At 37.8% G+C, this 19,353-nt stretch overlaps 2 protein-coding genes across 7 annotated transcripts in view; one reads left to right on the forward strand and one right to left on the reverse strand.

The window, feature by feature from the left end:
- Positions 1–2,824, forward strand: part of LOC105218490 (optomotor-blind protein) — a 243,750-nt gene extending 240,926 nt beyond the window's left edge. For 3 of the 4 annotated variants that reach the window (XM_054232391.1, XM_054232393.1, XM_054232392.1), the window contains one exon: positions 113–2,824. In XM_054232391.1, the coding sequence (XP_054088366.1) occupies positions 113–1,026 (914 nt within the window). In that variant the 3' untranslated portion in view covers positions 1,027–2,824. The remainder of the gene's footprint in view (positions 1–112) is intronic. The other variant, XM_054232394.1, reaches the window with a different exon arrangement.
- LOC128922326 (uncharacterized) overlaps positions 1–19,353 on the reverse strand; it is a 323,101-nt gene that overhangs the window by 159,442 nt on the left and 144,306 nt on the right. The gene's annotated exons all lie outside the window — the stretch shown is intronic.

Genomic DNA, 19,353 nt, shown 5'->3' on the forward strand with positions numbered 1-19,353 from the left:
TAGCGCACGCCAACATGTCGCACGCTTCAGCTCACCACATTTATTTGCTCTTTCATGCATTCGTTTTTATTTATTTAATTTAATCTATTCCATTTTTCTAACCAATTTAAAGCCCTTGCAGCCTGGTTCAACCATTTGGCCGGTGCCGGCGATCATGCGAACGAAGAAGCTCTACGTCGTCGCCTACAATCGGACGATGTCGAACGTGATGGCAGTGATTCGAGCTGTTCGGAGAGTGTGGGTGGCAGTACGGGTGGCGCATTCCGGCCCACCTCGTCGGGTAGTCCGAAAGAGGGCGCTGCCGGTGGTTTGAATGCTGCTGGTGCATATCCTTCACCGAATATTTCGGTCGGTCCACCGATACACCCGTCGCCACATCTGTTGCCTTACCTCTATCCACATGGCCTCTATCCGCCACCACATCTGGGGCTGCTACATAATCCGGCAGCAGCGGCCGCCGCCATGAATCCGGCCAGTCTCAATCCGGGCTTGCTGTTCAATGCGCAATTGGCGCTGGCCGCACAACATCCCGCCTTATTCGGACACTACTCAGGACATACGCCCGTCTCACCGTTGCAGGGACTCAAGGGTCATCGTTTCTCGCCGTACAGCTTGCCTGGCAGTTTGGGTTCTGCCTTTGATGCTGTTACGCCTGGTTCGAATGCGAATCGCGGTGGCCCAGCAGGCGCTGGTGATGCCTCTGCGCTGGGGCCCGGTAGCAGCGGACCCGGTAGCAGTATAGAGAATGGACCGCGCAGTTTGAGCTCCAGTCCACGTCCACGTGCCTCATCCAACTCGCCACCTACGCGTCCTATATCTATGTCGCCAACGACGCCACCATCGCTATTGAAGCGTCAGAATTCACCCTCAGAGCTGAAGAGTATCGAGAAAATGGTCAACGGACTGGAAGTGCAACACAATGGTAGCGGCAGCAGTGGTGTTGGTATGGGTATTGGTATTGGCGCGTTGGTTAGCGGCGCTTTGGAGGAGCTGCAACGCAAGACACCAACCCAGGTGGATCAGTGACATTTATTTGATCGAGACGATAACGACCGTTCGTCCGTTATCGATCTCGACGATGTGTGACCGCAAGAGCAGGTTTTCCTGTTGCTTTAGTGGGCTTACAACCAGAGAGCTTACGCGCATGTGTACGCGGTGGCAATGCAGCTAACGAAATGGCGGCAGTCAACATATAACACTGCGACAAAAATATGTCAATTGCTTGTTAGGCTAGCAGGCTAATGCTGGTGTGTAGTCTCAGTCTATGCCTCTACCGCCAATGCACATTTACTTGTCTCGTATGTATATAATATTAAGTACGTATGTATATTTAGCATAAGTAGTGTAACAAATAAGCCTAAAAGCGTTTATCTAATTGTTTGCAACTATGTTCCACATATGATCCACACACAAATGTTTATTAAAAAAAGTAGTATTTTCGTGCAAAAATGCGTTAGTTAAATAAAAATAAAATTTTAGCCTTTCAGCTTACGTTCCACATAAATTCCACATAACTTCCACACAAATTTAACGTTTTTCTTGCTGGAGTGGGTATCATTTGTTGTTATGCAACAAGCGCAGTGTAAAATATTCAAGTTCCACATATGTTCCACATATGATCCACTTGAGTTCCACACTTTATTTTTGCTGCTACGCTGTTGTGAAACCTTTTCGCGTTTTTTTTATTTAACTGACGCATTTCTCCTATACCCGCAACAATACTTGCAAGTATTCATTCACGCATAGTTATTTAAATAGTTTTAGCATTATATAACTAAAATAATTTTGATTTTTTGTTCACTTTTACGTTTTAAATTTAGTTAACTTCTTAAGTTCTCAAACCAAAGAGTTACTTTCAGTGTAAAAAAAAATATAATTTTTTTCTAACAAAACTTATGCATACTACTACTAAAAATTAGTTTTTTTCTAAATAAAAATTTACGTAACAATAATTTGACTAAATATGCTTTCACTAATATTATTTCCTAATTGTTCCACACATGCACTGTGAAAAATATCGTTAAAAAACCTTCTCTTTAGCCGCAAATGTAAGTGACTTGCCCCTCAGATATGCCTAGTAGCTTTAGGTGAGTGCGTGGCGTACAACATTTCACGCTCAGAGTATTATAATTTAACATAAGACATTGTAAAAATGTATAATTTTTTTCTGCAAAATAAGAACAAAACTAATAGGCATAACGGCTTGTATTATTTAGTTTAAAATTTTTTAATGATAATAATTTGTTTTTGTAACAGTTCAATATGTTCCTCACTTACATGTAATAATGTTTTTAAATGATTTTTTTTCTAGTTAAAAATGTTAAATTAAGTTTAAAAAATATATAAAAAATAAACAACAACACTTTTTTAGCAGTAAAGTGCAGCAAATTAATACAAAAATAATAAAAATATTAAAACAAAATGGGAAAGCAATATTAATTATAGTTAATTAATGCACTGAAATATTAATTAAAAATTACACATTTGTTTATTTTACGCTGTTAAAAAATTTCGGTGTGCAAGAAAAAATTGCATAAAAAGGTAATAAAAAACCCTAAAAATTTTAGTGTTGACAACCGAAAAAAATTGAAATAATTTAAAATAAAAAAGTATGAAAATCGCTTTCTAAAAAACACACAGTAATTTATAAAAAAAAAATAATAAAATGTATAAGAAATAACACAGCAATTCAGGAAAAATGCTGAATGTAAAATAAATTAAGAAAAATTAAAAAAAAAAAGAAAAATAAATGTAGTAAAAACAATTTCTCAGCAATAGCTTAAATACGAGTATGTGAAATTAACCACCCTTTAAACTATAGAAAACACTAAAAATAAATGTAGTATATATAAAAATCACAAGTATATAGTATATATAGTACATACATACATATATATTTATAAATTCCTATAAAATTTATATATGTATATTAAAAAAAAATAAAAATAAATAAATTCATTAGTGTAAAAATGCATAAAGACCCACTAATCCTTTGACTAAATTAAGCAAGCAAGCAACAAACAGAAACACAGTGAATTAAATTTAAAAAAAGTAAAATCTATATATATATATATATAAATAAAAAAATATATTAATAAATACTAATTTAATTGCATATAAACACATACATATATAAAAATATATAAATTTCACACAGTAATGTACATAGTTACAATTAAATTTATACATACAATATATAAAAATATATATAAATGCATATTGATTAGTAATAAAGACACTTCTACATGAAGCATTAATTAATTAAAAACAAATATAAAACAGTATTTTGCTTTGTAAAAATGGTGGAATGAAAAAAAAAACAAGCAACAAGTAAGTATTTGCAGAAAAAATAAGCGATAAACAGCTATTTGAACGAAAAAATATGCAAAAACATACGAATTTTTACAATAAACGTGAAATTTGAGACAGCAAAGTGTCTAGCATTACAAATTATTTAAAATTGCATGCTTAAAAATTACGTTCCACATGCAATCCACAAGCAATTTTCGCGATTTAAGCTTCCAGCTATGAAAAAACTTTTGTATTAAATATTTTCACTAAAATTTTTCAAGTTCCACATACGATCCACTTATGTTCCACAAACGGAAAATATGCTAAAGTATCGAATTAGCACATAAGTAACATTTTAGAGTATATTTTTCACGAAACAGTTATACTTTTCAACTAAAAGACGTGGTTTTAGCTTGTAAGCAAATATTTCTGTTGAAAATTTTACATTTTGCGCATGAATATAGCAAAATTGTTAGTTTCCATTGAATATGAAGCGCTTCTTCGAATAATAATATTTTTTCCTTAGAATAATTAAGCTCTCTGCTTTAAATGAAAGCAATAAGCAGCAAAAACTGAAATTTCGGCATATTTAAAATATATATTTGCTTATTTTGACTTCTTAGTACCATAATTTCGCAGAATCATTGACATCTCTATCTAATTTATTTGACCCACACTCCCAAAAACTACTGCAACACTCAACTACCAGCTATAAATGTTTGATTAGCATCAGTTGTTGTAACAGCTATAAAAATCGCATAACAACAATAAACTAACAAAAGTTACAGGGTGAACTTGCAATTGACACTAAATTTTTTTGGGCTGTGACAAATTGCAACAACGCGAGACAGCGTGTGCTCTGGTCACACAGGGGCAGTCAGGTCAGTGGCTGACCCCTGCATACTGCAACTGACCGTTAGCGCTACTACACACTACTGCTATTACTGGTGTAACTGATGTTGCCGTTGTGGCATGCAGCATGTGACACATGTGCCAGCGCTATAAATGTGGCTAACTTTCATTAATTCATTGGGGGTGGCATTGATAATCGCACGCGTGTATTGGGAACTCATCGATTTTCGGCTTCTGATATCTATGCAATGTCAATGTGTTGCGATTGTCTGCGGCTGTCAATTTCAAAAATTATAAACAATTTATTGCATGAGAGTGCAGTGTGTAGAGTGGATGAAGGGAGCGTGCGGAAGTTGAGGGTTAGGCTATTTAGTGGATATGCGAATGCACTTTAGTTGATAAAGTTATCAAAACAAACCGAAGACAAAAGCAACAAAAAAGGGAAAATAAATGTGATATGTGTAGTGGTAATTACGAAGGGATGTGCAATGAAGTGACAAAGGGTAGGGTGTGAGGACTAAAGGACCAAGGAAAAGGCTACTTACTACATAGTGGGGATGCAGGCAATTTTAGTACTATGTGAAGTGCATTTAATTTTGTTGTCGTTTAGAGTGGATTTGTTACTTTTTCTTATTGATTATATGAATTAATTTTGCCTAGGAAATAGAAATGAGATTATAACAAAACAGCTTATAAAACGGGTATTTGAAATAATTAAAAAAATAATTTAATGAATTTGTTTTTCTTTTTTTGTTAATATTTAATAAAAAATATATATTATTTATCCGAAAAAATTATGAAAAAATTTCATCTGGCAATACGCTTAAATTATTATTATTTTTTTTTAATTCTTTGTTTTTGTGGGATAATTATTTATTTTTAATATTTTATAAACTTTTCAATAAAACCTGTTAAAAAAATAAACCATAACAATTTCCATCTGGCAACACCACAAAATTTTATTTTTTCTTTATATATAATTTTAGATTTTTTAATATTCAAATTAATTTTGTCTAAAAAACGAAAAAAAATGTCTGCCTGGCAACACCATACCTTTTTTAAAAAATTGTCTCATATTTTGTAAGAGTTGTTGGAAAGACTTACCTATCTTCACTGCTCAAGGCCCATTAAACTATTCGAAAATTGTTTAAAAAATCTGAGAGCGACTCATCATTAGGAGTTGTAAAGAATATTAACACTCTTCACAAGAGCCGAAGCTCACATTACCACGTCTTTGCACTTGAGATCATTCATTATATCATGAGATGTAGCATTTTACAAATCTAAGGAGGAAGGCTTTGAGGTTCTCTAAGCAAAGTTTCTGATTTTTAAACGTCAGACCGGCTTGTCAGGGCGCCACCGTCATAAGCTCTCTAGTACTAAATATGCAGTAAATATATTTTAACCTAAACAAACTCCTCAATAAATAATGCCTACAATTGCAAATATTATAGGATATCAGGTTCCTGAAAAAACTCTAAGACAAACTCGAAACAAACTCAATCTTATCAACAATCCGTTGAAAATATTTACTATCAGACTCGACATCCTCAATGCTTCCAGAAAGCCATGATTTCGGGTAGTTGTACTTTATCCTCGTAAACATGAACACTCCATAAAAAATATTTTTCTTAATTCCCAGATAGATAGATGAAAAATGTAGTAAATGGACCATTACCACCCCACGAAACCCCGTTATTCGAAAAAAAATAATAATAAGAAGTTCAACTCTGTAACCACGTAAGCTTCTTCTTCTCAATTGATAATAAAAAGTGAAGCCATGTCCTTCTCTACCTAGTCTTTCCAACGGAGTGGAGGTCTTCCTCTTCCTCGGCTTCCATGGTTTCCTCGGGCAGCGGGTACTGCATCGAACACTTTCACAGCTGGAGCGCTTTGATCCATTCGAACAACATGGCCAACCAAGCGTAGCCACTGTCTTCGAATAACTCATATCAATAATTCGTTGAAAATATTTACTAACAGACCCGACATCCTCAATGCTTCCAGAAAGCCAAGCTTTCGGGTAGTTGTACTATATCGTCGTAAACATGAACACCCCATAAAAACTATTCTTCTTAATTCACGGATATATATTTCAGGAAACTGTATAACGATCAGAAGGAGTAAATGGACCATTACCACGACCACGAAACCCCGTTATTCGAAAAAAATACTAATAACTTCAACTCTGTGACCTATAAAGCTTCTTCTTCTCAATTGGTAATAAAAAGTGAAGCCTGAACCTTCTCCACCTGGTCTTTCCAACGAAGTGGAGATCTTCCTCGGCTTCCAAGGGTTCCTCGTTCAGCGGAACACTTTCAAAGCTGGAGCGCTTTCGTCCATTCGAACAACATGACCAACCAAGCGTAGCCACTGTCTTTGAATAACTCATAAAGCTCATCGTTCCATCGTCTGCGGTATTCGCCATTGCCAATATTTAATGAGCCATAAATCTTCCGCAAAACCTTTCTCTCGAAAACTCCTAGTGCCATCTCATCGAATGTTGACATCGTCTACGCTTCTGCACTATAAAGCAGGACAGGAATGTTGAGGAACTTATAGAGTTTGGTATTTGTTCGTCGAGAGAGGGCTTTACTTTTCAATTGACTACTCAGTATAAAGTAGCACCTGTTGGCAAGGGTGAGTGAATTTCAAGGCTGTTACTACTGGTCCCAAGATAGACGAAATTATCTACAACTTCAAAGTTGTGACCATCAACAGTGAAGTGGGAGCCAAAGTGTGAATGCGCTGACTGTTTGTTTGATGACAGGGAATATTTCGTCTTTTCCTAGTTAATTAAGCTATACAAATCATATTTAGTATACCGGATCCAAGGAATATTCGGATATATGAAGCTTTAAATAATCGAAAAGTGGGCGTGGCACCGACTTTAACTCTTAAAATGTCATTAATGTCTTAAACAAACGTTTTTAGGTGAATTTTCATACCAGACTAACTACTTGGCCGATTTAGATGTTTATATTTCATATTCCCATTATAATCTCATTGTACTCTACTCCTAAAACGTGCTCCAATAAAAAAATTAAGATATTACAACAAAAATCGAAAATTTTTCTCCTATCGACAGCTGTCACCAATTCTCAATGTTTTCAATTTTATGATTTTGTTTATTTGCTATAAGTAACCAACGACACTCAACAACTTAAAAATATGTAAATAAATAAATAACGCATTATTAATTGACTTAACCCTTTCAGCGCGTTCATTACACCCTTCCGTACACCCTTTACCCAGAGTATAGCTCGAAGTCAAAAGTGGATGCTAATGCTTCCTAAAATTTATTGTTATTTTATGCTGTGGCCAATGCGTGACAAAATATGCTTAACAACGCAGCGGGTGCGTATTTACAGTTAGAAATACAATAACAAAAGCAACAACAACAAATATTGGAAGACACAGCTGTCTTGAGTTTTGCTATGAATATGCTGGCTTTAACCCCATTATTGGTGGTTTTTATTACTACTAGACTTATAGTCTTATTGCTTTTGTTGTTGTTATTTTTTATGTTCTCCACTTTTCACGCATTTGTGTAAGCACTCAGCGGCAATTTGTTTGCGCGCCTAAATGCGTGCTACAATAATTCACAAATCATGTTGACTGAATGTAGGTGTTTAACCCTTTGCTGTCTGAACTGACAACCCTCACTTTTGCTACCTTCTTTGGACTCAAACTATATTCTATATTTATTTATTTCATATATTCCAGCAATGCGTGCGCATTTTTGTTGTATTTGCATTCTATTACGTTTCGTTACAAGTTCTACATGACTTTTACTTGTTGTTGTTAATGTTGTTTCTATTTTCATTGAAAATTTATGCATAGCTTGAAAATGTTTGACAGTCACAATGACTTGACTTGTATCAATTTGTTAGCTACAACTTATTAATGTGCACGGCGCTCGGTTACACTTGATTTGTTGAGGTTAAACTTTACCGCGAGCTCATTTCGTGTCTGCCTTCGGAAATATCATTCGACATGATATTGTCTGCGTTGAATATGTGCTAATGTACCCGAAAAGTTACGATGAAATGCGTTTGTTGACATGCCGAAGTCACTAACTTTTTATGATTTATATACTCGGGTAAGTTGGAAATAACAGTGGATGGGAAGAAAGGGTTAAAAATAGAGTGGAAGTATACAGTTAAATGTAGTCAGAAAATATATGGGTTAGAATATGAATAATTTGATAGAATTTGACTCCTATTTTATTACTACAAATAAAATTTAACAAAAAGCTCTAAAGCTATTGTTGAAGTTTTCACCCGATTTCTTAAAAAACCTAGAGTTATATATTTTGACTACTAAAGCAACAATATATGTATCTAATTTTATGGAATTGAATAATCATTACACAGAAAGCTAAAACTTTTGTTGAAGCTTTCCCACTGATTTTATTATAACCTGTTTGGAATTACATAATTTTTATTTCGACAGCTAATTTCTTTGTATCCAATAGATTTCACAAGCATATAAATAATTTGATAGAATTTTACAGTTATTTTCAGAATTTCTAAGATCATTTCACAAAAAGCTCTAAAGCTCTGGTTGAAAATTGTTTCGCGATTTCTAAAAAACTGCTAAGAATTATATATTTTTACTACTAAAGCGATAATATACTTCATTTTATAGAATTGAGAAATCATTTCACAAAAAGCTCTAAAGCTTTTGTTGAAGGTTTCACCCGATTTCTTAAAAAGCTGCTGAGAATTTTATATTTTGGCTACCAAAGCGATAATATACCTCATTTTATACAGTCGAATAATCAAATCACAAAAAGGTCTAAAGCTATTGTTGAAGCTTTCACACCAATATCATTATAAAACACTTGGGAATTATACAATTACTATTCTGTCAGCTAATTTCTTTATTTTCAATCAGTTTCACAAAAAGCTTCAAAGCTTTTACACTGTTATCTTTGTAAATTAGTGGTAATTATATATTTTGGCTACTATAGCAACAATTTAGCATATTCTATAGAAGTAGACAGCTGTTTGTAAGCTTTCCAATAATCTGCTCCCAAAAAGCTTCAAAGCTTATCACCCATTTCCTTATAAATGTGGTGAAAATTATATCGCTTGCCTACTAAAACAAAATTATAGCTTATTTCATAGCAATTGATAGTTATTTTCACAAAAAGCTCCAAAGCACATAATATATTCTTGATCATTGATTCTTACATAATTCTGGCGATTCAATTTAAAAATTTAACTAATTTTATAGAATTTTATAGCTTTTTAAACATTTTTTTGTAATGGTTTCACAAAAAGCTCTACATCATATTCGTTACCGTTGAAGCTTTCGCACCAGTTAGAATTAGTTAGAATTAGTCCAGTTAGAATTAGTGAATCATGGTTCCTAAAGAAAAAATATAGCTCAGTTTATAAAATTTAATAGCTTTTCAGATATTTCTAACGATAGTCTCACAAAAAGCTCTAAGGAATATCGAAGCTTTCACCCGATTTTTATTATAAAACTGAAAACTCCCAATATATAATGAAAGTAATAAACTACTTCGGAATCACATATAAAACGAACTTAAAAGGCATAAGCCGAAATATACGAAACTTTCAAGGACAAAAAGATCTTAGCAACATGAAAGATCGAAATCGAAATAGCTTTGGATGACTTGACCCATTAAATAAGCTTTCTGAAAATTATAAACATCAAACTTAAACAAATAAATATACCTGGGTTGAGGTTTTGTTACCCCCGAGTCGGTATTGCAAAATAATTAAATTGAAATCCTTTATCCAGCCATACCCATAATTTCCTGTAGAACCGTGGCAGCTCAAGATTATCGATAACACACCCACGAAATTTAATGAAAGCTTTAAGGGTATACTCGAATATAAAGGGTTAATTTAAGGTGTTCTTCACCAGATGCTTATCAGTTACACCGAACGCATGGTAAATTCGTTAATCGCCGAGCACGAACTCTGGTTAATCGCTTTGAACTATCGATTGTGGAACGTGTTAAAATGTAGTTGCGGCAAGTGGCTGGTAGAAAAAGGGCAAACTTTCACTTTTTTCCGTCAACTTATGGAAATTAGGGTTTAGCGCGCTACCGAGCCTGGCGTGTAATGTCGGCTGAATGCGTTTGTGACTCGCGGCTTATCGCAAAATTTGGCACTTACAGCATTTTTAGCACTAATCCGCACTCAAATCCACACCCCAACAGTCTGGTTGGCCATTTACCACTTTTTAGCCTTAGCACCTTTCAGCTTTGTACGATTTTAGGGCGCAAGTGGCTCATTAGCCGCTGGTGTTGCACGTCGCATGCGATTAACAAATCCATCGTTTCTCCCACCACTGCTCCGGCGCATAATTGTAATCGCGTGGGTGGCAACTATGCTTTAATTTTCGGCTTGATGGCCATCACGAGCGTAATAATTGGTTATAAAAAGTAGAAAGCCACAGCGCAAAGTGTACAAAGAAAGCCGCAAGCAGCGGTTGGGTGGAAAACTTATGAGCTTTGCTTCAAGTTATTTTCGGCAGTTAGTTTTCGCACACTTGGATCGCCTACGAAAATAAGGTGCGAATTTATTGTTGTATCGGCATTGTATGGCCGGCACCTGGTATTTGGCACCTGGCCGGTTGTTTCTAAGTACTTGGCGCTTTGCGGAAGTAGCGGTGTGGGGCGAGCTTAGTGACTGGGTTGGCGCAACAAAAGCGCCGGCTTTAATTTGTTTTCGTCGCACTAGTCATTGTTGGCTACTTCATTTTAATTAGCCGCCTAATTAATGTGCTGTTTTTGGTGGAAGGAAATGTTTGTGGGTTACTTTGTGACTAACCGCTATGCTAAACTAGAATTTAAAGCTCCTTTAAGTGCTCGGCAGTTTACTTTAATAGCCGAAGTGTCGTAGTGGAAGTTCAAGGAGTAAGCCACCCTGTCAATTTATGATCTAAAATTTGGACATTTTCGCCATCCATGAAAGTAAAAATAAGTTTTGTTCAAAAATCTACCGAAGTGGAGCTTAGAGGTCCAATTACTACCGAAGATAGAGGCATCGCCTGAAATCAGTTGAATATTCAGTTGAACTGACTTTTCTAGAACTCTGAAGTTTTCACCTAGGATCTCAGAGATGAGTTAGCATCCCAGTCTAACATACTTAATGCTTGATTGATCTAAAATCAGCACGCAACAGTAACATTTTCTTACCAAAGGCTAAGTATACTGAGCTGCTGGGATCATTCATGAAAATAAACTTAAAGCTCGCTTTAAAATCTACCGAACCGAGGTCTGGAGATCGAGTTACGGCCAAAGCGAGAGGAATCGACTGACTATCCTGGAACTTGGAAATTTTCACCTAGGCTCTCAGAGACGCGGACTAAGTAGTCCGAGCTTTTGGGATCATCGCAGAGTGAAATGAAGTTCTGTTTTAAAATCAACCCAACCGTAGTATGGTGGCCAAGTTACTGCCGAAACGAAAGTGATTACATACTTCATATAGCGGCAATATTCAGTCCAACTGACATTCCATCGGTAGTTCAGTAGGGTTCAACAAACATTTGGTCTGAAATTAAACAAACAGGATTGGGACGCCTGAAGTCCTTACGTCAAAAGAAGAACGTGCAATAAAGAGAGAGAGAAGTTCATCCGACGAAAATAGAGTGTAAATCTTCAAGCTCAAAGTTTCTGTTGTTGTACCAGAAATCTTTCTTGGAAAAAAGTGTTTTGAGGAGAACTCGTTAAGTCTAAATTCCTTGATCGGGCGCAAATCTCTTTCTATTCTGATTAAATAGTCTCCACAATCGCGGAAACGGAGCTGTCTTACTTGTGGGCCTGTAAATTCCGAAAAGATATAATGCTAATAATACAGACTGTCATCAATGAAGAACTCAAACTGAACGGCTGAATTGTTGGAAGCCTTCAATTTCAGAAATCCAGCATAACTGCCGTACTTCCAGGGATTTTTAGGATGAAGAACTGGAAATTAACTACAAAACTAGCCAGAAGCATTTGGAAAAAGAAAAAGAAAGCATTTGGGGAACGTATTATCAGGGAAAATGGGAGTATTCTCATGGAAGACCGTCCCGTTGAAAGTTATATGGAACAAGTGAACTGTTTCTTTACTCCTCAAAGCTTCATATAAATACATATTAGACCTGGGGATATGATTTTAAAGACTTTTCAGTGGAAATAATGAAGAGTCAAAACTCAAAGCAAACGGACTTTAAAGAGAAGCTTGAATTAGTCTTGCAACATTGAAGAGTTTCTTGACCTCATAAAACTTTGGAGAAACCTTCAGCTGCTGTTAGGATGGGATTTTTAAAATGCATTACCGTTCTTTGGAGTCTACTATTGAACCGCAGATGAGGAATTTGAAGAGAAGCTCAGACAAATATTTGAGATAAGTCACCCAAAAACACATATGTCGTTGTTTATATCTACAGTTAGTGAAGAAACTTCATTACTAGACTAGACTAGACTAATGCGTTGGTGAAGTTTTTGGACCGTTACAAATGTAATAAATAACAACAAAAACAGCAATAAAAATACGAAAAATTACAAAAAATGCCAAAAAAAGACACGAAAAATGCCTAAAAGTGTACCAAAAATTTCTCCACTTTTTCAACAAAAAATGCAATAAATTTGAAAGGCGCAAATTGCACTAGCTGACTCACAGCTAACTGTAAAAAAAAGAATGCTCTTCGCTTGCTGTTTGCAATGACATTTAACACTCAATTGATTAGGAAATTTATGACCGGGCTCAGCTGACAAAGCATTACCACTGCGCGGACTCCAGGCGAAATGCATGTAACTGTGTAGTTATATATGGATATGTGAGTAAGTGCATTGGTTCAACCACCAACGCTAAAGTGACAATGTGACTGTCAGCTATAAGAGTCAGTAGAGTCAGTTGGTCGCCTGCTCGTGGGTTTCTTCTGTGCGTCAATTGACCAATGAAGCGTGCTGTTTAGCAGTTAATTTAATTTGTGTGAGTGGAGATATGGAGTTATATATGTGTATGTATATCGGTGTGTGGGTTGACAATTTTTTTAAGGGATGCTAATGCCTTCGTTGCCACGAAAATGTGAAAGATTGCTTGTATTAATGACTGAAATTGCTGTGCCTGCAAATTAAATGTTTAACCCAAACTGACGCAGTAATTTACAACAACAACAGCAATAAGTGGAGACATAAAATCGGGTCTTGTAATTAATTGAAATTAATTTTGACAAATTTTCAATTGGTTTTTAATAGGCGATGGGTTCGAAAAAGAGAGTAGGCGAATTTCGTAAATGAAAGTAAATACAGTTCGAGTAACGGTAATTTGTTAGAAAGAGTTTTCCAACTTTAAAAATGGATATGGTGTTTTCAGACCCCCAATAATAACTAAGGTAATAACATACAAAGCTGGCAAATCCTGGCTGGCATTCCCCAAAATAGATGAACCGCAGGATCACAGGTCTTCAAATAGGACTTTGAATTCCTTGGAATTCGTTGGAATTCGTTGGAATTCTTACTGGTCACAGCCTAGGAACGACGCACGCATAAGATGGGGCTGTCAGATGAAAAGGAATGCAGGAAGTGTCAGAAGGACGGACGAACTCAAATGGATCCTCAAGCTTTTGAAAGGAGGTTAACTACATTCAGAGCCTTCTTATTTATCCTAGAAAGGGGATCGGATGTACTCAGCTAGATCCCCAAGGGCTTGAAAAGAGTAAAGTTACATACAGACCTTCTTAACAAGAAGTTATCCTAGAAAGTCCTCCATATCGACTCAATCTCAGTAAATGGTCTCTATTCCTGTAAATATATGCGGGTCTTGCGTAAAAACTTCTTTTTTTCTTCAACCAAGACCGATACACAGTAAGTTCATATTATGGAATGGATCTTTGTAAGATGGAACCCCTTTGACGAGCGGAGGAACTAGACCATGACCTAATAAGTTCATATTGTTGCATGGATCTTGGTATTATGAAACCGCAAGGACGACCGGAAAAATTTGTATGGAAGCAAAGAACTTGCAACTTTTTCTTCATTCCCTATGTACATTACTTGCGAAATCACAACCGTCTGCACCACAATCAAGAAAAAAGAAGTAAGGAAAGGTCAGGCTCCATAAATTTTTGGAAACTGAGCTTAAGTCCAGTCAGTCTTTAAACATGACGAAGTCCATTTACCGTGGAAGAGAATCAGGGAGCTCAGTTTAACATAAGTAGTTGGATGGATAAGTGGAAGATGGCATCTGTATCCTAGACAGAACTAGCTTAGAAATATCTCCCAATGCCTCCTTCCAATGTGTTGTATCCCAAAAAGGAAGTCTCAAGCTCATCTAGCTGAATATGTGCTACCTTCTTCTGAATAGATCGTCGCCAACCATTCTGTTTTCAACTTTTCTTGGTCTGACGACGAGGTACAGCGATAACAGAAGCAATAACTGTGACGATATTAATGGAACCATAGGTCTCGAAGTTAATGTCAAGGAACTATGAATTAAACCATACTTTGCTACTGTCCGTACTCTCGGCGATCCTTTTTCTCATTCATATGAATATTACTCGATCCTAAAATGGTATCCAGGATCATTCACACCATCCAACATCCAACTAGACTGCGCAGTAATATGTCTTGGTTCAAGCAATCCGAGCTCTAAGCGCGTTTAATTCTTTCAACGGAGTTATAATTAAACTCGATGAAATCCAATTACTTTAGATAAGAATTACATAAGACCGAATGTGGACCCATAATTTGATTCATGGACTCATGAGTATAGCCATGTATTTGTTTCAAAAAACAGAGAGACCTTCATAAGATACCTAAAAATCACCAAAGAAAAGATGATAAATCTTGACAGATAGTTGGACACAACAAATATGTCTTCCAAATTGTGCACTTTGTAATCATGATTATTTATGCAGAGCGAAGTAATTCAAAAAGCACAACACCAAAAATGTTCTTGCGACCGTGACACAAAAGACAAACGCGTGATTGAATGTCCGGCACGTCGTACCGCTTGAATAGCATGAGCAATACTCAAAGGCTAAAAGCCTTTCACGTAGACGCTGCGGTCTCACACAATGTTTTGCGGGCGACGTACTCGTACAGTGTAATATGAACGTAAGCAGATTTGCGGACCAACGACATGAATGATGACATGAATAGTTGAATAGATGCGCGTTTGGCATGTGAGTTATGTTGGGCTAGAAGCTAGAGGAAGACATCACATATGCAGCCACCGGCTCACAACCTTAAATCGCTTAGTTCGACAGTCAGTCCACCACAGTTGACAGCAACGCCCTACGAGGAAACCGAATACATAAGCAACTCTCACAAGCTGCTGTGGTGTTGACCTTTTTCGGCTTGACTAGCCGACACTCGCAGTTCGCGCCGTTGCTGTTGAGTTGAGCTTCCGACAAACAACTCTGCCCGCTCTTTCGAGCTCCCTACTGCAACCAGCGTCTGTCCCAACTGTCACAAGCTGTGCTGAGCATATGTGACACAGGGTCCGTTAACTTCATTTCACCACAGCACCGTTCCGATTTTGGTCTACACGTTTTTGGTCACATATCCATTTTGTTTTTATTTAGCCGCCTTCGTCTTCGTTTGCGGCACGGAAATTTGACGCAAAGCGCATTCCCAGCACGCCTGAATGCATCCGGTTGTGATATCCTTCAGACACATAGTCTCCACCCCTCCACAAAATCTATTCTACATATTCATTGGATTATGGAGATGTACTTTGCCGGGCTTGGTAAGTGTATTTGTGTGTAATTTGAAGTCAATTCCATTTGCTAGCTCATCTTGCGAAATAGAAAAAAATATATATTACTATGGAGTTATCTGTGCGGACCAACCGGGTTTGGGTAGTTATTTCGAGCATGCTTTTGTGAAGTGGTCCTGACAAAGCTCAAATAATTTACATGTATAGCGGAGACATGAAGGACGCGCTTGGCCGTTGTCACAGCAAATCCTTGAGTTATTATGTCTGTTTGTATGCGTTGTTAGCCATTTTGTCGGTTTTTGGCTAAGCCATCAAATCACTTTGCATTTCATCTACAAGCTAAAAGGCAGACCTGCTACTCACTTAACAACTGCGGTACACACTACTACGGAAACCCAGTGGAGTTTTTCGACGGATGATGGATTGAGGCCGCGCCAACTTGTTCCACTGGATGGAAAACCCTGACATATATGACTTACGTAGGTCCATAAATAAAATGGTAATTAGATTAATGAACTTTTTGGATTCTTAAAAAATAGTGACACGATGAACTCTGCCTTAATTCGGTACACTAAAAACTTAAGGTCAAAAGCAGGAAGTACGGAAGTCTTAGAAGATCCAATATCTCCGCCGTAATATGATTCGCCCCATCACAAATAGGACAACTTGGAGTCACAGGAGCCGAGCCAAGCCTAACTGAAGGTCAGTCTTAACGACTTACCGATAGGGAAAACGAAGAGAATTAAAGCTTGAAAAGGTCCTTCAACCTCTTATAATTATTACGTGGATGCAATATAGACCGGGTTCCTAAAGGCTAAAGACAAGGTAGACAAGAAAGTTTTATAGCACAACTAGAGACGAGCCAAGCCCAATTGTATGACAGTTTTAAGGACCTACCGATAGGAAAAACGAAGAAGATTCAAGCTTCTGGAGGTCCGTCGTCCTTCGACGACTTATATTACTTGGATGTAATATAGACTAGGTTCTTCGAGGCTAAAGACAAGGAAGAAGGAGTTACGTGACCTCAACACTTCAAACCCTTATTTCTGCTTTGGAAGGAATAAGTCTCAATTTCGCATCTTGATGGCCGGAATACTCTCTACATAATCCCAGAGTGACAGAATCAAATCAAGGAAAGAGTAAGGAAATTTAAAATTATTGGCTTCGATCCACCTCAGATCTCCTCCTCTGCGGATACAGACTATAATAAGGGAGAACGGAAGTGGCCGCGGCTGAAGCTTTATGTTAGAAGTCACGAGTTCGACGAAAACCTCATCTGCCTCTGATTGCGTAATAGGTCTTCTCGGCGATAAGTTGTTTCGATTAGATAGACTTCTTGGAGATGGCTTGCTTCCAAGTAAATACGATTTTAGAAGCATTAGCTACACTTGCAACTTGCAACTTGCGTTCTTTTAACCATCTAATCATCCACTGGGTCCACATTGTGTAGCTCCGCTAAGCATCCATATGGTATCCAACAAGCGCCTGCTGGCATTTCATTTTGGCCAAAATGGAAATGCGTTCGGAACACGCAGCCGAACACACACCTAGACGTCTAAACCTAAGCAAATCGAGGCGCAAATGGCCGAAAACCATCAGCATGCCAACACATACAACAACAACACATAGATAACGGTGCGTAATTTACAAAACGGAGAACAACCGTTATGCTGCAGGATAATAGTTAGTGCACAGGAACGTGCAACACAGCAGCACGGCGACGGCAGCGTGTATGAATAGACGGAACGGCAGGACGGACAGACGGCTGATGGTATGGACGAACGGACTGACCGTACGAATGTACACGAACGTCGTTTGGTCATTAACTATGCACATGCGGGAATATTTCGTGCGTCAACGTCACGGACAGAGGCTGGGGTACGCGTGTGGCAAGCACGCTGAATGTGTGTGTTTGGTTGCAGTTTTGTGTGGGTTAAGGGCGTGTATCCGTGTGTGTGTCACTCGAATTTGCTTGCTTGGTGATTTCAACGGAAATGGAACTCTGAATTGTGTAGTGAAGTGAAGTGAATTGAATGGAATTGAATTGAATTGGCGCTGCGGCACCGACTCTCCGGTTGCTGTGGTGGCTAAACACAAGGATCACACAGCGCCTGCTGCTGTCGAATACTCTAACTCCATATGCAAGGGTGTGTGTGTGTTTGGAAGGCATTTTAGCATTAAGCAAATTGCCAAAATGTACTCACTCACCAAGCCGCAACCATCAATATCACAAACATGCCGCAAGTTCCCCTTGCCGCTCAGCTAAGCATGCTAACCTCCATCACGTACAAGCTCTCAAATACACACACAAACAGAGGCATTCTTGTGCCCGCATTGTATCCATCAACACGTACTGCTCCTCCTCCCCGTTCATCACCACCACCAAATCGTGCCATACATCAAGAGCCATCACCATTCACCAATGACCACATCACTCACCAACATTCATCAACATCACTCAGCTAGTCAGTTGTTCAGTCATTCAATGTGTTGCCACATGTCTTGACCAGCGTCCGAAATTCGCACACGAACACATATAATGGTACATTGTATGTGCAACTGACACGCCCACTATATACGAGTCCCTGTTGCTGGCGTTTAGCCATGTATGTGTGCGAAGCCACGTCTTCCCAGCGTACTCTCTGCTTTCGACCTCTTCTGGTCCTCCATATTATCACAGTTAAGCCAATAATTTCTCGTATGCACAGATAACGGTACGTGCTTGTCCACTTCATTGCTCCAATTGCATGGCATTTTTGTGCGTTGCAAATGCATTCATGTACTTAAATAAATTCAAATGAAGATGGCTGAGGCGTCAAGTCGAGGAAGCTGATGTGAGGTACTCAGTTCATTTTATCAGTCTACATGATTCTTGAGTCATTCAAGTGACGGTTTCCGCAGAACCACTTTTCATTTTCCTGCTCGGTTATCTCGCAAAATCGTTTCCGGTAGCTTGAGCTCTACGAGCGTCCACAGTTAAGGAGTCACAGCTTGGACGCAGTTCATAATGAAGTATCATTTTACACTTTCCATCAAGGTTATCTCTGAAAATGGGTTCCGGGAGCTTGGACTCTACGCGCTTCCACAGTTAAGAGCTCCCAGCTTGGATCCAGGCCAAATTGCAGTCCTATTTTACACTTTTCCCGCACGGTTATCTCTGAAAGTAGGGTTCCGGGAGCTTGGATTCCACGCGCTTCCACAGTAAAGGACTCACAGCTTGGACGCAGTCCATAATGAAGTACCATCTTATACTTTCCCATACGGTTATTTCTGAAAATCGCTTCCGGGAGCTTGAACTGTTGGAAAATTACACAGTTAGGAACTCTCAGTACACTTTTTCCCGACACATACTAACTAGAACTGGTGAATTTTTGTTTCGATTTAAAGAAACTATCAGCTGATCGGCGAAACCTTCGAGTTCACAATCTCATCAGGCTTTGATCTGTACGCCGAACATATTTGCAATACCTCTAATTCTGACCAGGAAGTTCCCTTTTCAAAGTTGATGCGACTAAGAGAA

Source organism: Zeugodacus cucurbitae, chromosome 5 (assembly GCF_028554725.1).
Source record: "Zeugodacus cucurbitae isolate PBARC_wt_2022May chromosome 5, idZeuCucr1.2, whole genome shotgun sequence".
NCBI classification, from domain to species: Eukaryota; Metazoa; Arthropoda; class Insecta; order Diptera; family Tephritidae; genus Zeugodacus; species Zeugodacus cucurbitae.